This window comes from Colius striatus, chromosome 15 (genome assembly GCF_028858725.1).
Source record: "Colius striatus isolate bColStr4 chromosome 15, bColStr4.1.hap1, whole genome shotgun sequence".
NCBI classification, from domain to species: Eukaryota; Metazoa; Chordata; class Aves; order Coliiformes; family Coliidae; genus Colius; species Colius striatus.
Window position 1 is genome coordinate 5,737,482 of NC_084773.1, and position 19,874 is coordinate 5,757,355.

At 53.3% G+C, this 19,874-nt stretch overlaps 1 protein-coding gene across 1 annotated transcript in view; it reads left to right on the forward strand.

Annotated features, from left to right (window-relative positions):
- CACNA2D2 (calcium voltage-gated channel auxiliary subunit alpha2delta 2) overlaps positions 1-19,874 on the forward strand; it is a 222,718-nt gene that overhangs the window by 161,550 nt on the left and 41,294 nt on the right. The window contains exon 4 of the mRNA XM_062008214.1: positions 17,295-17,354. Coding sequence (XP_061864198.1) covers positions 17,295-17,354 — 60 coding nt within the window. The remainder of the gene's footprint in view (positions 1-17,294; positions 17,355-19,874) is intronic.

The following is a 19,874-nucleotide window of genomic DNA, read 5'->3' on the forward strand; positions in this document are numbered from 1 at the left end:
GCAGATTTCCTTCCTGCAGAAAAAAGCTGTGTTAGCACCGTCTCCCTTGGGTGGTGAGAGGTGGCAGAGGAGTGAAAAAGCCTGCAAAGACCCTCAGAAACGTCCTTAATGGCTGGATGGAGGCAGGCTGCTGCCACATAGCCTCTGGGGACCATGGCACCAAGGGAGCTGGTGAGCCCCATGGAGAGAGTCTGCGGTGTGCAAGGGACCAACCTAAGCAGGGCCCTGGGAGAGGAGGCAGCAGAAGGTACCAGGCCCAAGTGACATGAGATTGTGATGCCACCAGCCAAGGGACGGGCAGGGCTGATGCCAGCCTGGCCTCTCAACGTCACACTTCAGGTGCCAGGCCACAGAAAAGCCTTGTAGCCAGGAGAAAGGGAGTTGTCCCCAGCCCGGGCGCGTTCCCCAAAAGGTTACCTCCACCAGGCTGCGCATTGTGGGGAATGAGATGCAAATTGATAGCGAGACAATAAGGCTGTCTTGTGAGCCCTTCCAACAGCGGCCAGTGTTTAAAAGTCAGCCTGATTGCCTGGCTGGCAATTTGCATAGCATTAACCAGAGAGATTTTCTTTTTAAACTTGAACTTTTTTTTTTTCCCTCCAGAGGTCACCTCAAACTAATTACAGCTCTGGCACAGCTTTACAAAAGAGACTGTGAGGCTGCCGTGGCAGGGCTGGGGTGGGAAGAGGAGACTTGCCTGGGAGGCCTAGTCCGTGTGAGCTCAGTTGGGTTTCTGTGTGTGCCCACTGGGTACATGTGGGTGCTGGGAACTGTGTCTGCTGTGAGGGACAGCAGCAGCAGCTCGAGCCCCAGCACGTGAAAGGGATTGATCCCCCCATTGTTGTCTCCAGCGCAGGCACAGAGACCTCCTTCTGGGTCTCTGGCTGGAAGGAGATGGGGCAACCCCGCTGCCTGCTTGGGATGCTGCAATGAAGGAGGGTTGGGAGAGCCAAGCCCTGGGGTGTTTGCAGTTTTTTAGTTCAAGTGGAGATTTCCCAGTGTTTTCTTTGAAGTCAGTGTAAAAGTGCCTGGGGACCTCAGCCCAGGAGGTATCAGGCTGCTAGGGGCATAGTGTCTTGGCCACTCTGACCTGGGCTGTGTGCTTTTACAGTTGTATTCTTTGGGTTCAAACTGGGCTGGGTGTATGCTCTAGTGTTGCAGTTGGACTAGATGATCACTACAGGTCCTTTCCACCTGAGCTATTCTTTTCCATCCATTCTGTCCCGTTGCATTCCGTTTTCTGGCAGGTTCATAGCTTAGCATGGATCTTTGCTAACCCAGTTTGGTTTGACCAGGGTGAGGAGCAGTTCACTGGGCAGCTCTGTCAGCAGGCCTGAGCAACAGCCTGGAGCAAAGGCAAGTGGCGAGCAGCTTGGAGGGAGCCAGGGCTGCCCTCTCCTCCCCAGCAAGGCCGAGGCACGAGGCTCGTGAGAAGTTCAGCTGAGCTGATGCAGGTGCATGGGCAGAGGCCAGTGACAGAGCACCTCTCCTTATCGAGGCCATCTTCAAGACATGAAGCATACATTCAGTGCTCAGTGACCCTGAGTGCAGGTGGGATGGCCCTTCCAGATGGTGCCTGTGTGCAGCGAGGCTCGGGGAGGGGGGCTGCCGCTGCTTGAGCTGTGGTGTGAGACGCTCCCTGCCAGGCAGCAGGTCCCTGCAAGGCAGCAGGTCCCTGCCACGGGAGGCAGCGAGTCAGGGTGGCAGTAGCAGACTTGAAGAGACAGCTGGACAATTTTATGACCATTAGTATCATTTGTAGTTATGCAAGGCACAGCTATGATACAAATAATTAAATCTCATGCTTCACAGCATCAGCTGATCGCTTACCGCAGTCAGGAGTGAGGCTCCTACGCAGAGCGTGCACAGCTAATTAATTCCATTAGAGGGCTTGGTTTAAATCTCCTTCCTCTGGCTTGTACCTCAGTTTCCTTCCTCCTGGCCGCAGCTGTGAGGCTCAGCACCAGCAGATCTCCTTCTCCTTCTTCACAAAAACCCAGCAAGGAAGTTGTCCTCTGAGGGCTCTCTGCAGGGGTGGAGGCAGGCCAAGCAGAAGTCTTCCCCAAGCTCCCCACTGACATCAGTGCTTGCCCAGCCGTGTCCCAGCCACCCTGGCCAGGTGATGCTGGGGACCTGACACCTCTTAAATTCCTCTTGGTCCTCCCTGCTGCTGCAGAGCTGGAGCTGCTTGGAGGAGCAGCCTGCTCTGGGATGGTGTCGTGGCTCCTGCTGCCTCGTCTGCAGGTAAACCTGCCTGCTGGGGAGCATCTTCTGCCTCTGCTCTGGAGACTTCAGGCCATTTGCTCATTTGCCTCCCAGTTTCTGGCAAACCTCAGATCCTGAATCCTTGAGATCTTTCCCTCTGAGCTGCCTCAAAGCACCTGTCATCCCCTACCAAGCCAGTGTGTGGCCAGGGCCTCATCTCACAGCATTCTTCAGCCTCCTCCTCCTCATTTCCTGGAGAGACTCCTCCTTCCAACCTGAAGCCAGCTGGATGCACACATTATCTCTTTCCTCTGTGGCATGCTTCTACACCGATTTTGATGTGTTATCTGAGATGTTAGGCTCAGGAGCAGAGCTCACAACACTCCTCAGGGTTTGTCAGTGGCTCTGCCACTCTTGCTGTCTTCTCCATTCCCTGGGACAAATCCCAGCCAGGCCTGGAAGGACAAAGAGCAGCAGCACCGGGTTATTGGGCAACACTGGCTTAGCAGGTCACTGTGTCACCATGCTGCTCAGCCAGGGACAGCAGAGCTGCTGCTGCCATGGTTCTGTGCATCCTTGAGGGAACTGGGGTGGCAAAAACCGAGCTGAGAATATTTTTACATTTTTCCTTCCTTTTTTTTTCTTTCTCTTTCCTTTCCTTTTTTTTTTCCATTCCTAAAGATTGAGTATAATCAGAGCTAATCAGAAAATTATGAGCTGTCTGATTGCTGATTAGATTCCTAATGTTAATATAGTCAAGAAGCCTCTCTTAGCGTTGTATTTTAAGAGAAGTGTAAAAATAACGTCTTGGAAGGAGCGAGCCCGAGCTGCTGGAGCAGCAGGGAACCCAGGAGCCACTCCAGGCAAGGAGAGGAGGGCTTCTCTGCCAGCAAGAATTTCAGCCCAGCAGAGAGGGAAGGGACAGGACCTGCCTAGACTATAACTAGATGCATTGGCTTCGAGGGGGCTGCAGAGCCAGGGAGGAGGAGCATCAAACCAGCCCTTCCTGGGGGTTAGTCCTTGTGCAGAACCAGGCTGAGGAATTTCACTGCTATGTGCTGGGAGTGAGTGCAGCTTCCTCTCTTGCTCCCCATCCCAACAAACATCATTCTTACATCTCCCAATGTCATGGAGGCGAGAGACAGCTTCAGGTGAGGGTCCAATGCTGGTGATGGGGACTGAGACATCCAAACTCAACACTGAGCAGCCAACTAAGAGCAAGCACTGTGCAGGGAGTGTTTCAGCTGAAGATTGTCACTGAGGTGATGGCACGGGAGCTGGGCTGGGTTTTTATGCTCCTTCCCCCTAAAAAATGCACATTTGTGGTGTAGGCTGTGTCAGGAGTTTATCCTTCAGCTTTTCTGGCTGTGCTGCAGTGGTGTTCCCAGTGCTGTCCCAGACAGGCACTCTGTGCTGTGGTGGTGGCATTTTCTGCCCATTCAGAGCTGGGCAGAGGAATGGGATGAGGCTTTTCCACTGCTCTGCTACCTGCATTGTTCTGGCAGTGCCCTGATGCCTGCCGTGGCTTTCTTCCCAGGACAGGGAAGTGCTGGGTGCTGCTCAGCACTGTCATTGCTGCCTGTCTTTTTGCTGGTCTCACAGAAGCACTGAGCTCTGTATCTGGCCACCCTTTTCTGAATTTTCTCCTAAGCTTTCAAAATTAAAAGTAAAAAAAATGTACTGCTTGGTGGGCATGAGATGCCACAGTCACAGCCTGGCATCCCATGTGCAAGCTGCTGCCATGCAGGCCAGGGGTGAAAAGGCTTTGCTGCCATGAGACAGGCTCTGCTCAGGCAGGAGGAAAACTCAGAATAAGAAACCACATGTGCAAAGTCTTGCTGACAGTGGTGGAGCAGCCCTTGCCCAAAAGGCAGGGAAGAGTGCTGGTGAGCACAGAGAGGATGCTGGTGGGAGCTGGGGGAAATCCTTGTGCACTTGTGCTTGGCTGAGACATTGCAAAACCCCTTAAGGCCTTCCAGAAGCAGAATTGAGGGAGACATTGTGTAGTAGAATCATTACAGTTGACCTTTAAGATCATCGGGTCCAACCACTAACCTCACACTGCCAGGCCTGTCACTATCCCTCAGCACCTCATCTATGTGTCTTTTGAATATCTCCAGGGATGGTGACTCCACCACCTCCCTGGGCAGCCCCTTCCAATGCTTAACAACCCTCTTGGTGACAAAGTTCTTCCTAATGTCCAATCTAAACCTCCCCTGGTGCAACTTGAACCCATTTCCTCATGTCCCAACATTCATTGCTGGAGAGAAGAGCCTGACTCCCAGCTCACTACAACTCCCCTTCAGGTAGTAGTGGAGAGTAATCACATCTCCTCTCAGCCTCCTCCTCTCCAGGCTAAACATCTCCAGCTCCTTCAGCCACTCCTCATAAGACTTGTTCTCCAAGTAGTGGTAGCCCAGAGTTGAGGTTCTGCCCTTTTTCCCTGTTGAAGCATCAAGGATCAATCCACAGTGTCCTCAGCATGGAGCTGGTGCCTCAAACCGTGCAGTGAAGCCAGCAGCTCTTTGCACAACTTTCCTCTCTGGTCCCCAGCAGCAAGAACTCCCTGGTTGAATGGCAGGTATTATGTGCTGCCACACTAATGTTCCCATTAATAAGCTCCTCGCTATTCACTGTGTGTTTTACTTTGATTCATCCCGACGGCAGCGCTGTATAATGGACTATATACCGTAATTGTCCCCCATTGTCATCACTTAATAACTTCATATGATGTTATCACATGCATTCATATATTTTTTTGCAAACTTTGATGAATTATATTTTGTTCTTAGTGAATAATAATAAAAAAAACCCCTCAGGGAGTGGTAAAAAGAGGCAGAAGTTAGGCAGAACTCCACTGTAATTGCAGAGCAGGCTTAATAATACAAATGTCCGTCGCCGGTGTCCGGCTGCTTTTGTGTCTGAGCCTCTGGGAACAAGCCACTGGGACAGCCAGAAGCAGCTGCTGTTAAATAACATTTCTTTTTTAAAACATCTTGTTCATCAGGAATTGGCTCTGGGCTTGAGGAGTATATTTTACTTTGCTTGCTCTTGGCAAGCTCAACCTCAAACACAGTGGATGGGATTTGTGTTGGTGTCCACGAGCAGCAGCAAGGGGTGATGGCCATGGGGGGAGTGTAAGAGCCACAGAATGGCTGTCACAGTGAGCAAGGGAGTGCAGATCAGAGAGTCACAGAATTGTTCAACCCCTTCCCTCCACCTGCCAAGCCCACCACTAACCCATGGCCCTCAGCACCTCATCTCCATGGCTTTGCAATAGCTCCATGAATGGCACTCCCCCCTGGGCAGCCTGGCAGGGGGGCTGACAACCCTCAGGGAAAAAGGCCTTCCTCAGCTCCAATCTAAACCTCCCCTGGTGCAACTTGAGGCCCATTTCCTCTTGTCCTGTCACGCATTAATTTGGAGAGGTGTCTGACCTGCACCTCACTACAACCTCCCGTTGTAGAGAGTGCTCATGTCTCCCCTCAGCCTCCTCTTCTCCAGGCTGAACACCCCTTGGTTCCCTCAGCTGCTCCCCATCAGATTTGTTCTCCAGACCTTTCACAAGCTTCACTGCCTGTTTCTGGACACACTCCAGCAGCTCATTGTCTTAAGATGATGGCCATTGTGCTGAACATGGCTCAGGCATCACAAGAACCTCGACATGTGCCTAGATGTTGGGGAGGAGTTAGGGCCCAAGGTTGAGCAGCAGCAGGTAGAAGAGCTGTGCCGAAGCTCAGACAAGTATCTTTTCCACACCTGAGCTCCCTGGCTGCCTCTCCAGGTTAGAAGTGTAACGTCCCACCAGATATTTGTGGCTGTCTAGCATTATCAGCATCTCTGAGTATTTCTTGTTCCTGATCCCACAGCTGGCAGGGGAAGGAAAAGCCCAGAAAGGATCAAACCTCGAATGTGATGAGAATGAAGGCAGGGAGGTGGATGGCAGGCTGGGAGGAGGGGAGGGCCCTAAATGAGTTTTTCCCTGTAACACGTGTCCTGACCTTTTTTTAAAAATGAAATCTATTTTATTAATTTTTTCTTTTTATCAAATCCATCCGTGGAACATTAAAGCTACGGCTGTGGAAAAGGTCAAGGAACGTGTAGTTGTTGAAATCTTGTTCCAGTTGATGGCTTTTCCCTTAGGGGAGCTCCTCCATGCCTTCCCTTCCCCCACCTTGGTCTTTAAAGCAAAATGTGTCGAGTGGCTTGGAGTTTTGGGTTTAGCAGTAACACTGAAAGGTGCTCCTGGAGTGTGATGGAGGGGAGGGCATTGCAGGCTCTCTGGCAGCCCTTGGCCAGCTGCTGGCTGTGAGGGGCCCAGCTCCTCAGGCAAGGCAGCCTCAGGCAGCCTCTGCCCTGCCCACAGCCCCGTTGGAAAGGGAATCAGAACTCATGGGTTAAGCAGCAATCCAAGAACTAAATTGAAATATAACAACAGTAAGAAGAGAGCAATGTAATAATAGCAATTAAGAGAAACAAAACCCAAGGAAAAGACAAGTGCTGCCCCGTGCAGTTGCTGCCCGCTCACTGACCGATGCCCCAGCAGCCATCCCCCCTCCCAGCCAGCCCCCCCAGTTTACATACTGGGCACAACATCCTATGGCATGGAATAGCCCTTTGGCTAGTTTGGGTCAGCTCTCCTGGCCATGCTCCCTCCCAGCCTCTTGTGCAGCTGCCTATTTGCTGTCAGGGCAGGGTGAGAGGCAGAAAGGGCCCTGATGCTGTGCAGCACTGCTCAGCCATAACCAAACATCCCTGTGTTGTCACATTCTCTTCAGCATAAACCCAAAATACAGCCCCATAGCAGCTACTAGGAAGGAGATTAACTCTATCCCAGCTGAAACAAGGACACAGGGTCAGGCCAGTGTTGTCGTAGGGAAAAATGGAGCTGGAAAGGGTTTCTTCTGTCAGACACAGACCCCAAGGGAGGGCTGTAGGGTGTCCAGCCCTGCCAGAGCCATGCACCTGAGGGAAGGAAGAGGCTCATCCAAGAGCTGGTCTGCAGCAGGGGTACATCTCAGAGGAAATGAATAAAGACAAAGCCCAAGAGATGGGTGTAGGGGTGAGGGAATGCACTTTGAGTCCCTCTCCTTGGCTTGGATGTCTCTTTTTGCACAGTGAGAATGGAGGGCAATCACATTTGCTGCAGGAGAGGGAGGGGAGCAGAGCTGACATTACAGGGACCTTTTGCTAAGCACTAACCCTTTCTGGGAGCCACATCTGCTGGGCAGGAGATTGGCAGCAGGTGACGAATGTAGCCTCCTTATGAAAGAAGCAAGATAAGGAAGAACTTAAAAGATAATAATGGAGTCAGAGGTGGAGCTGTATTGGAGCTTGTTGGGCAAATTATATTACAAGAACATTAGGAGTCTGTGGAAGCCAGAGAATGGAGAGATTTGGGGGTGAAGTCAACTGGACAAATCTCCTGCCAGGGGCTAGGCTGGGTGTTGGACACAAGGGTGGGTGTCAGACCCCTGTGCATCCATGGAGGTTGGTTGCTATTTGCTTCCTTCTTTGATTGTAATAGTTGGGCTGGCAGTGCTGTAGAAATGCAGAGCTAAATGATGATTTTAGGCTCCAGACAAAAGAGAGCAGGTGAACAGAGGGCAAAACCAAAGCAACAACAATCCTCTCCATCAGCACAGCAGCTGACCTGCAGCCTGGATTGTCGTGTGCTACATAAGCATCAACACAGGGGCAGGGTCTGGAGGGAAACGCTGCATGAGGATTTGAGGCTTTGAACAAGGAGATAGAGGAGTGGGAGAGGACACTGGGACATGTTGCCAAAGAGCAATGAAGCCTAAAGAGCTTGAGCTTACAGCTTTGCCAAAGAGCAAGAGGCTGAAGGGCCAAGAGAGGGGGAGCGAGCATCTTGGTCTCAAAAAGGAGTGTAGATCCTTCCACAGGCACTGGGCTGAAGAATGTGAGTGATCCCATCAGCCCAAAGGGCTGCTCAGCCAGTGCTCCTGCATCGCTCAGGGAAGGACAATAACTGCCCTGGTAATACAAGGCCAGGACAGGAAAGTCTTTTCTTACATTTCTGTTGTGTAGTTTCAAAATGGAGCATATAAGTTGCTTGATAGATTTTCAGGGCCTCTCTATGTATAGTTGTTGTGAAATTGCAGTGATGGGTGAGCCCCAGGTGTCTTCCCAACCCACCTGAGGCTCTGCCTGGCATCCTGCTGCTCTGTCCACTCCTGTTGGCAGCATCCAAAGCCATGGCTTCTCTGTAGGCTTCACTCCTTATAGTTTCAGGTCTTCAAGGGCACCATTTACCCCTCAGATAGTACATTTTCTTTGCTCAGTCTCATCTCCTCCTCCTTGCTTGTTATTCCTTTGCTGTGGCACAACCCCATCTCCTCCCAGGGCAGGGCTGCATGAGGGAAGCACAGGACCCTGCTGAGTGCTCCACCTGGGTATCATCAGTGTTGTCCCCATGGCAGAAGAGGACAGCAAGAACACAGAAAGGGATGTCCCAAAGGGATGGAAAGGGGTGCTGAAGACCCATCCGTTCCTGACAGCTGGGATGCTGCCTCTTGCCTCATGCTGGGGGTAGGTGGGTGAGTGTTGGGTCACTGTGAGCTGTCACATTGGGAAGAGCCATTTGGTGACCCACTGAGCTTGCTTGCTTCCACATGGAGCTGCTGGGGCTTGATTGCCATTTTTCTGAGAGTTTGAGCAAAACTGGTTCCAACTATAGTTGGAACCTCCCCTGGTGAAACTTGAACCAATTTCCTTGTGTCCTGTCGTTCATTACTGGAGAGATCAACTCTCACCTTGCTACAGCTCCCTTTCAGATGGTTGTAGAGAGTGATCATGTCTCCTCTCAGCCTCCTGTTCTCCAGGCTGAACATCCCCAGCTCCAGACTTGTGCTCCAGACTCTTCACAAGCTTAATTGCCCATCTCTGGACATGCTCCAGCACCTCAGTGCCTTTTTCATAGTGAGGTAAACTTCTTGTCATCTTGACATGGGATTTATTACTCTAAAATAAGGAAGATAAGGAATATTTCCCTCATCCATTGCAGTTGCTTTCCTTTGGTGTTTTAAACTGGCAACTTAAACTGCTTTGGTCATGTTTATATTGCAGTGGTAGTGGGGGTCCAAGTTGCTGATCAGCTTGGCCAACTCCTCTCAGGCTGCAGGAGGGTTGCTGGTAGCACTGGGAGACAACAGGACAATGTCATGTGTGTCTCTGGAGGGTTCTCAGCTGGGAAGTTTTGGGGCTCCTCTTGAGGCTTGCTGGAGGCACAGGGTGGTGACCTTTTGGTGTGTACTGGGGGAACTTCTGCCTGCTGAAAATATGCCTCACCATGAAAACTTAATAAGGGATGAGCTCTCAGTGTGCTGTGGTGTGTCATATGGAGATCCCCACGCGGCAGCAGATAATAAACGAGGTGCTTTTTAAAGCTCACACATCACAGCGCAGCAAGAGGTGGTGCCTTAAAATAAATCGATTGTAAGTGGTTTCCAGCGCAAACTTTCTAACAGCTTCCACTTAAATGAAAGGTGAAGAGCTAAAGTGGAGAATTTCGAAGGTACAAAAAGCCTCATCCCTCTGAGTGGGGAGCTGGGGACCCTCTGGGATGCAGGCAAAGCAGCCAGCTGTGCTTTGGGTTCCCAGAGGTGCCCTCCTGCATCTTACAGAAGCTCTTCTGTTGTTGGTACTATGCAAAGCACAAGCAGGGGGTGAAGAGCCACACTCTGAATCGTAGAAACATAGAATCATGGAATTGTTTTGGTTGGAAAAGACCTTTAAGGTCCTTGAGTCCAAGCCCTCCCCTCATCCTGCCAAGCCCAGCACTAACCCATGGCCCTCAGCACCACAGCTTTGGGGCCCCTCCAGGGCTGGGCACTCCCCCAGCTCCCTGGGCAGCCTGGCACAGCGGCTGACACCCCTCTCAGGGAAAAAGTTCTGCCTCTGCTCCAATCTCAACCTCCCCTGGGGCAACTTGAGCCCATTTTTTCTTGTCCTGTCACTCATTACTTGAGAGAAGAGACCTACCCCGGCCTCACTACAGCCTCCTGTCAGGGAGCTGCAGAGAGTGCTCATGTCTCCCCTCAGCCTCCTCTTCTCCAGGCTGAACACTCCCAGTTCCCTCATCTGCTCCCCATCAGCCTTGTGCTCCAGCCCCTTCCCCAGCTCTGTTGCCCGCCTCTGGACACACTCCAGCCCCTCAGTGTCTTTCTCATAGTGAGGTGAAGTTATTGTCCTCTTGACATGGGACTTATTTCTCTAAAATAAGGAAGGATAAGGAATATTTTCTTTTATCTTGGGAGACTGGCTGCTGAGACCTCAGGATTTGCTCAGACAGATTCCTGCTGCCCAAGTGGCAAAGCTCCATCACTTCCTTCTCTTCTTTAGTTCTTTTAAAAAGATATTCCCCCAAGCTCTAAGTAAAATTGATTTTTAAATGAAACTATCTCTTATAATTGCCACTGAAATGCCTTGTGGTTATTGTAATGGATTTTGAACTGCGACAGGTCCTGCCTGATGATCATTAACTGGAGCTCCACAGGTCATTCGAGTGTGGTTTGGGGAGCACCGCCGAACTGAATGATTGGAGTTGATCTGAGGAGGAGATGAGACTGGAGCAGCGGGCTGAAATGACAGCTCACATGTTTGCTGTCCCTCCTGTCACCTCAGGAGCTGAGGCTGCCCCAGGAGCTCGTGCCCTAAGGCACCATCTCCTGAAGCTCTTTGTGGGAGCCACGTCCCGTCAGTCTGCCAAGCCTCACTGCTCATCCGTCCCATTGGAGCCACAGCACACTGCTCCAGGGCAAAAAAGACAGGGAAGGAATCCACTATTGCCTCCTCTCCTGCTCTGTGAGTCTCCCACCTTCTCATTTCCACAGCCCTGACCTTCTAGCAAATGCATCTTGACCCAAATTATTTCTGATCATCTGAAACTGTGTTGTGCAGCACCCAAAGTGCTCATCACCCAGCAAAGGAGAGCTGCAGGAGAGAGGCCCCAGGCCCTCCCAGTCGTGCCAGAGCCCAGGCAGACCTGCTGTGCTGAGTTTGTGCCCAGTAGCTCACCCACCCCATCCCCACCTTCAATTACCAGGAAGCTCAGACTGAGACACGCAGCCCTGACACTGGTGGGACACGTCTGTCCCACTCGCACCTGACAAACAGCACTGGAGCCCCATTTGTCGGGGGGTTTGTATCCAGCACCCCTCTTGCCTCAGCACTTCAGCACCTCCCAGGAGCCAGCTATCGATATTCTACCTTCATCCCAAGAGAAATTTTCTTCCTTGCCAGACAGCATTTTGTGTAGGCAGTTTCAGGCTAGCTAGACTTTAACTGATCTGGCTACTATGGACGTGGTAGGAACTTCCATCAGGAAAAGACAAGGCTTTCTCTGCCCCTCTCATCCCATGAACTCTTGCTTCAGAAGAGAGCAAGAGGTATGAAATGAGCACCCTTTAAAGCTTGGATTTATCACTCAGGACAGCCTTTGAAAGACCATTTACATCCTTAGTTTTCTTCTCACCATCCAATGCTACCTAAATTTTGGGTGAAAGAGATGCCTGATGCTCAGCACTGAGTCCTCTTCCTCCTGAGGTTGCTAATGATATGAATGGCAAGTTCCAATGGCAGCTTTCTGCAGCAACTCCATTGCCTGCTAGCCCCAGGGATGAGTTTAGATCAGGTTGAGATAGAGGAGCTTGCTCCTGTGGCTGAGGGACAGCAAGTGCCAGCTGTCAGAGCACTGGCCCAGCTAAGCACATACTCTGTTACCATCTCTTCTGTCTCAGAGGCTTGTGGTATTTGCCTTAGTTTGGACTTGCTGAGGAATGACCTCTAGTTTGTCACCTCTGCCTGTTTCAAGCTGCACAGCAAAGCATAGCTGTTGGGCAGGAAAGCATTCACAGCCAGTGCCAACTCCAGCTCCATCCTGCCTCGAGCATGGGCTGGATCTGGGTGCGAGAGGAGGAGAGATGAGCTCTAGCCACCCCTTTCCCTCCATGCAGCTGAGGGACTTATTGACAAACAGGTTAGTGCTCAAAAAAAACCCCTCTACAGTGTGTTTGATGCTGCCTCCTTGATCAATACCCAGCCGTGGCCGAGCCCGCTGCCGACTGGATTTCAGATGATGGCTACGGGGGTAATAAGAGCCCTGGGATCAGCTGTCTCGGAGATTATTACAGGATGAGATGCTTCACTGCTTTACAGTGTTTACTCAAGATTTATATTCCCTATGTGTATGTGAGGGGGCTGTCGTCTTCTGTGGCTGGTTGATGGTTTTGTGATGGCAGCGTGTGCGCTGTGCCCTTGGGGTTTGCAGTGGGTTGTGTGAGTGGCAAGCACAGTGAATGAGGAGGGGAGGGGCTGGGGATGAACGGGACAGACAGGCTGGGGACACTCTGGAGTGGGTGGCAGGAGGTGAGAAGGTGCCCACTGCCCTGATGAGTGCAGGCAGGCTGGGATGGAGGCATGTGAAGCACAAGGAATGGGCCCCTTTCTGTCACCTTTCTGGATGGTCAGCAGTGACAGATGTATTTTCAAGATGCCCCATCCGTGGAGGGGGGATTAGTGCCAAAGAAGAGGGTTTATGTCATCCTCGTTCCTTCATCATGAAGGAGGAAGAGCTCCAAATCTAGCTCCAAGGGGCTGTTCCTGCTTGGGAGTTGGGTTGCTTGGCTTTGTCGTTTGTGTTTGTTTTTCACCTGCTTGCCTTAACCTTACACCCATGTTTTCTTGCCTGTGGAGGAGGGCTGGGATGATAAGATGCTGCAGGGACCTCTCTGGCCTGGTAGCACAGGGCTGTTTTAGTCTCCAGCAAAGATCTCTCTCTCCAGCTGTGTGCTCAGGTGCAAGAGGTTAATACACTTCATGCAGTTGGGGAAGGCACTGAGAGGAGGGTGATAACAGTGAGCACAGGGAAGTTAACTGAAGGCTTAGCGGGAGCAGCTCTCCCTCAGAGCAAATACCCCTGGGGACATGCAGCTGCTGATGCCAGACCACTGCTGGGCTCATCCCTACTGGCTGCAGGGGAGAAGCTGGGGCATCATCCCAGGCTCCCCGAGGAGCATCCCTCTGCGTTGGCACAGGCATGAGGTGCTTTATTTCCATGCAGAGGCCTGGCACACAGGGCACACAGGGCATGCTGCCATCACACAGGGCATGCTCGGTCTCCTCTCACAGGGTGTTTGCCATAATCCTGCTTTATAGATCCAACCTTGGCCTTTGGCCTCCCTGTGCCGCTCTGGTCTCTGCTCTGCTGCCTCCCAAGTTAAACTCTCTGATCTGACTGAGGCAGGAACAGCCAGGGCATACTTATTGCCATGTGGGGGATGGGAAGAGAGATTTAGCAAAGCTTTGGACCAGCTTCCCTTGGAAAGCCACTGTGCAAAAATATCCAGGGTGCTTGCTACCTTGAGGACAGTCCCCTGCACGCTGGCCCCTCAAGCAGAGAGTCTCCTGCAGTTCCCACTGTCTCATTCCCAGCAGCTTCAGGGCATCAGCCCCCAGGAAGGTGCTGCCATGGGTGAGACTGTGCGTAACTGAGGCAGAGACTTGAGGTCCTGGAGCAAAGCAGCAGGGAAACAGCAGCAGTGCATTTGGAGGTGCCATCCTCCAGGCAGACAGAAGGTCCCCCCACTCTCGTTCCTCACGTGGCTTTCAGGAGAGGGACTGCACACCCAGCCATGCCACCTTTGCTGGCACCTGCCCATCCCCAGCCCGTGCTGTCCCCAGGGCTCCTTGATCCTGGGTGAGTGAGTTGTGCTGGGCAGGGGGCTGCTGATGGCCCTGCCTGGGTGAGCAGTGAGGTGGAGAGCAGCACCGTGCAGGATACAAGAGGCCAGAAAGCAATAAAGCTCACGCAGCTCCTTCCCTCTCGCAGACCCCGCCGTTGGGATATCCACACACCAATCCCCTGCAAATCTCCTGCTGCCCTTTTATGACCTGCAGAGTCGTTTCAATTTGGTGTCTTCAGCCTCTAAATCTCCTGTTCTTAGCCCTCAGTGACTTCTGGGGAAAGAGCTGTGCTCCTGCTGCCACAGCCAGGGCAGCCCCTGCAGCAGAGCCTGATGGAAATGTGCAGGTATTTCACGCCTGTGCTTCATTTTGGGAATTCCTTTAATTTTTCTTGCTGTTGGAAGCACACAGTTGGCAACCCCAGGTCTGAAGGCCCTGGGAGGTTTCAGTGGTTGCCATGCAGAGGCACAGGACCCCTGCCCAGCTCCCCAGTGCACTGCCTGCATGGCGGGCATCTGGCAGTCCCTGCACGCAGCACACCTCGAGATGGACTGATTGATCTGTAACACTTGAAAAATAATGGTTTAATCATTATTAAGGATTAGAAATAATCCTTGAGCTGTATCGATCACAATAACATTATTCATGATGAACTCATTTAGCATTAATGGGGACGTCCTGCAGCAGTGTGGAGCTACAGACCCGTCACCTTCCCCAGGGAGACGTGGCCAGGGGCAGGGGGGTTGCTGGGGCAGCAGCACCTTCCCAGCCCAAACACACAACTCCAGGTCCTACTTGAGAGCAAAGCTGTCCAAAATAGCCCCCTCTGCCACCCCATCTTTGTCAGCATGGTTTTGGAGAGCCCTGGATGCAGCGATCTCCTATCCCATTCATGCCAGCAGCCCATCCCTGGGTGGGGATGCTGGCACCAGCTCTCCCATGGCAGCCCCTGACATGGCATCGCTCCTGGTGCGTACCCCAGCAAGGGCACAGGCGGGCAGAGGCTTCCCTGATGCAGAGGAGGGATGGCTGGCTGCCTGCTTGGTCCCTCTCTCCTCCCAGTTCCCATCTTGGACACAGGACCAAAATGCCTTCAGCAAGGAACATGCTGCAGAAGCAACATCTGGGAGCCTCTGGGTGTGCTTGTCCCATGATGGCTGTGCAGCAGTGACCAGCCAACACAGCACCCTGCTCTGGTTGTGCCATCTTGCTGTGTGCTCCCCCCATCCCTGCAACGTGCTGTTTTTCAAACAAACACATCTGGATTTGCTTTTCTGAAAAGAACAACCCCTGAGTTGTGTCCCCATTGACTTTGACAAATTGACATTTTCCAGAGGAAAGAAATCTCTCCCGTGGAAGTGTCGTTGCTGGGCGTAGCTGTCCCTCACTGCAACATTTGCAGCCCTCCAGGCACTTTGCAGGAGGCAATGAATAGTTAAAGATATCCATAAATCTTACCCCAGCCCATAATAAACAAACACCCTCTTATCAAGTACAGCAAAATGCATATTTCATCACAGCTGCCTTAAACACGGCTCGGAATAAATGCTCTCCTTTAATCAGCCACCTCCATCTATAAACACAGCACAACAGCTTGGGGGAATCAGGTGCAGGATTGGGCCACAGCTTTTTGAGGTGGCTGCAGTGAGGTTCTGAGCCCTCCCTAAAACACTCTCAAAGTGAACATGACTTGGCTTTACTGTCCAGCCACGCCTTGTCTCCCGTGCTCTTCTCTCCACCACCACAGCCACAGGTATTTTGCTCCCATGCTCAGCTGACAGCTGATCCTTCCCTGTGGGTATGGGGGCTGCTGAAAGCAAACGCTTTGATTTGGAAATCGAGCTGGAAAGAAAGAGAAAAGATGAAACAGGAAAGTTTGGACCAGCACATGCTGAGATTATGCAGTGATGGAGATGTGTTTCCCTGCGTCTGATAAGAACAAGCTGCCTTCTGTGCCTGGGGAGGGACGGATCTGTGGTGCCTTTCAGCACTCATCACCTCACGTTTGATACCTGTGACACAGCACCCACGGCTGTGGCCCTGCTCGTGCCACGGTGCTGGGACTGGGTGCTGCCACTCTCCTGCGGGCAGCAGGGGCACGTGAAGCTGCCACTGTGAAGCCTCAGGACTTGCTTTCCCCTCAGCATTCTCTTAGGGCTGAGGCATTTTGTGTGTTAGCACTGGAGGAGCTGGTGACAGCAGGGCTGGGGCTGCAGCATGTTTGACTGTGCCCAGGGTATCATCATCTCATGTGTGTGTGTTCCTATAGGCAGGCACACCTAGGTGATCTCCCCTCCCTGCCCATGCTCTGGCTGCTAGCATCACTTGTGTGGAGCAGAGTGTGTCTTGTCCCACTGGGACATGCAGGAAAAAAGAGAGCAGGAGATGCAGCAGCACCTGCCCTAAGGCACAGCTTTGCTTGATGCATCTCCCACTAACTCACTAGGGAGCCTTCTTGGGCTTCAACAATTGGGCTCATGGCCAATTAAACGTGTACACATTAGCCACACGGGCTCTGGAGCTGAGACCTCTGTGGTGTGTTCCCAGGAGCTCTGTAAATCCCACAGCTAGTGGGGTGTGGGTGGAGTGTGCCAGGTGCTGCGAGCCTGCAGAGGTAAACCCTGTGTCCCTGTGAGCAGAGAGGGTGCCCAGGCACACGGGTGAGCCTCAGCTCTGTGGGCTGCCTCAGGACAACGTGCTGTCTCCAACTGCGCTTTGGTGCTAATCGTGTTGTAGAGCTCTGGCAGGCAGCTCCCCAGGCAGCTGCCCCTGTCCTTGGGAGCACAGGGAAAGGTCTGGAGCCTGCTGCTGCAGGCAGCAATTGCAGGCAGAGCTGCTGCCTCTCGTAGCTGGTTCCTCCTCTCGCCATCTCCCCAGGGGCACTGGTGTGGGCTGAGCCAATGGCCCTGGACACGTGTTGGGATGAAGAAGGGCACAGACACATGGAGGGGCAGAGCTGCACATCTCTGGGCCCAGCACTGGGGCATTTTGAGGGGGTTTTCAAAGCCTTTTTGAAGGGTCTGCCGTGCCCTGCAGAGAGCCTGGAGACAATAAGCACAGAAACCTCAGTGCTGCTCTTGCCAACAGCTTCCAGGCTCAACCCTGGTTAAATTCAAGTGGGAACAATGGCTTGCTCTGGGAGAGACAGGAGCAAGCAGAGAAACACTGGTTCCCCATGCCCAGGGTGCCCTTCACCAGGCATTTCTGCCTGACATCCCTCCTCCTGCCCCACTGCCTGTGTGGCAAAGGGGTGGCAGAGTCCTGGGGGATCCCCTCAACAGAGGGATGGTGGGTGCTGGGGCAGGACCCATGGTGGACATGAGCAATGCCTGGCTCCTCTCTCTTTCCCTGGGCTTACTTCTCCTCTCCCACTTGCTTTGCAGAGACTTGCCAACGCGGCAGAGAAGTTCCAGAAGGCCCATCACTGGCAGGACAACATCCGGGTAAGGCTCTGCGTGTGCCCCATCCCTCCTGCACACTGAGCTCTGCAGAGGCAGCGGCCTCGGGGACGAGTCCTGGCACAGGAATCAGCTCCTGCTCCCACCCCTGGGCTCTTCCTCTCCCTGTGTGTCCCCATCCTTGGCTCCCCGGAGAGTTGCCGTGGGCCAGGCCGTGCCGCTGGGCCCGCAGGCAGCCAAACCTCAGCGCCAGCCACGGCAAATGAGGCCATTTAGAGCTCATTTCCAGCCCTGCCTCTGCCTGCGTGCACCCTGAGAAGAAGGCAGGAGGTGAAGGTCGAGCTGGCAGCTCAGAGATGAGGGTTTGGGAGCTGGCAGTGGCGGGGGGAGAGACTCTTACCCCCCTGCACCATCTGTGGCGGCCGGTGAGCTTGGTGCCGAGCGGGGTCTGGCGTGGGGTGACGGCAGCGGTGGCTCATCCCTGGCACCTGCCAGTGGCTGTGGTGGGGGCTGTTTCTGGGGGAGGCAGCAATCTGGGCTGGGAGAGGGAAGATGCGGGTTTAATGATTGCATTTGACTTTGTAATTCTGGCGATGATAGCGCTCAGCAGGAGCCTGAAGGGTTCTGTCTGGAAATGCTCTCAAATTATAACAATAATGCAAAAGGAAGGAAAGGTTGTTTTTCTTCCAGTGCAAATGCAGTCTACAATAAAAAATACTCCTGAGCCCCCCAGCCCCTTCCTCTGGGTCAGGCCAAACACTGTCCTGCCTGGGGAAGCCCCTGCAGTCACCGAGGGGGCAACTCTGCTGCCTGGCCTTGCTGGTGTGTGTTGGGGGGAATTGCTCTGTTTGCACCCTGAGCCACCCAGGGAAGTGAGGAGGTGAGGACCTGGAGCCACATCCACTGCGTGCAGACCCTGGTCACCAGGGTTTGATGTGAGGAGGAAGCAGCAGGAGGAGCAGGAGAGAAGGCAGGGTGGCAACCTCCTTGGCTTTCATTTGCCATGTGGCCAGCCTGAGGTGGACACTGGAGGCTGATTCTCATCTCCCCAGGACCTGTCCTCTGTAGGCTTTTGGGGAGGCCAAGCTCACAGGGGGCTTCCTGCCATCAGCAGCCTCACTAAGGAGAGGTGAGGTGTCACCACAGGCCCTCCTGTCTGGCACACAGTTCCATTGGCACCAGTGGTCACTGAGACCTTTCTGCATGAGAGCACTGATGAATTACTGTCACCCCTTTCTGGGAGGCCAGTGGAGGAGAGGATAAGAGGAGAATGAGGTTTGGTGTGGTCACCAGCTGATGTCAATGCCAGTGCCTCAGCTGCAGGCTCGGAGCTCCTGGGAGAGGTCAGGACCCGTGCCAGGGGAGCTGTGGGCATCTCCCACAGGCTCTCTTCTCCATCCCTAGTGCTGGTCTGATCTTGTGTATTCTCTGGGGTTAGGAGCCCCAAGGCAGCTCAACTTCAAGCAGCAGCCAAAGCTTGACCACGGGCACCCCAGGAGCATTGTAATGACCTGTTCTGGGCTGGCACCCAGAGGTGGATGCCCTGTGGCAGGGGCACAGGCAGGTCAGGCAGAACTGGAGCAAGGTCCTTGCATTTCACAGCAGTCCTTGCTGCTGCTGCCCATCTCCTGCTCTGCAGGGACGAGGAGCTGCTGTGCTGTGGAGGCTCCTGCTGGAGGTCCCCTCCACAGCCCCAAATTGCTCCCTCTTCATCCAGGCCTGGCTGCCTTCTGCTGCCAGGGGGCCAACAGTCAGGCTACAGAACATGCTGGGAAGGGCTGTAGCAGTGAAGAGCTCTTGGCTCCTTTTGCCATTCACAGCACAAGCCTTTCAGAAATCCACTTCTGTAGAGGGAAAAAAAAAGAATATTTTTAATAGCACTGTTTGCAACCACTTAATCAAGGTAATTAGGAGCGAGTCACCCAGAAACGATGTGCAGCGATGCGTCACCGCAGAGCTCACCGCAGCTTTATCAGGACAGCCCAGGCCTGCCTGGGACACTGATGGACTGGCACCCGGGGTGCTGGCGTTTGCCTCCCCTCAGCTGGCAGCCCTGACAGGCCCTGCCTGCCTCAGCCCTGGCTCCTGGGCAGAGCAGAGGGATGGAGGGGCTGCACAAATGGCTCTGGATGATGCAGTTGAACTTCATCCACCAAACATGAGGGCATAGTCAGACTCTCCTGCCTGCAGCGCTGACACGGGCCCCGCTGCTGCCCTTGGGTGCTGCTGTGGGCAGGGAGGTGGGCAGCACTGCAGCCCCAGCTCCCCTCCTCATTCCCCAGCAAGCACGTGTGGGTTGAGGCCATGGCTCTGGCAGGCTGGTACAGCAACTCGCGGGGAGCATGGTGCTGTGTGTGTTCATGCAGTGCTGTCCATGTGTGTTCATGCAGTGCTGTCTGTGTGTGTTCGTGTGGCAGTGTCTGTGTTCATGCAGTGCTGTCTGTGTGTGTCTATGTTCATGCAGTGCTGTCTGTGTGTTCGTGTGGCAGTGTCTATGTTCATGCAGTGCTGTCTGTATGTGTCTATGTTCATGCAGTGCTGTCTGTGTGTTCATGTGGCAGTGTC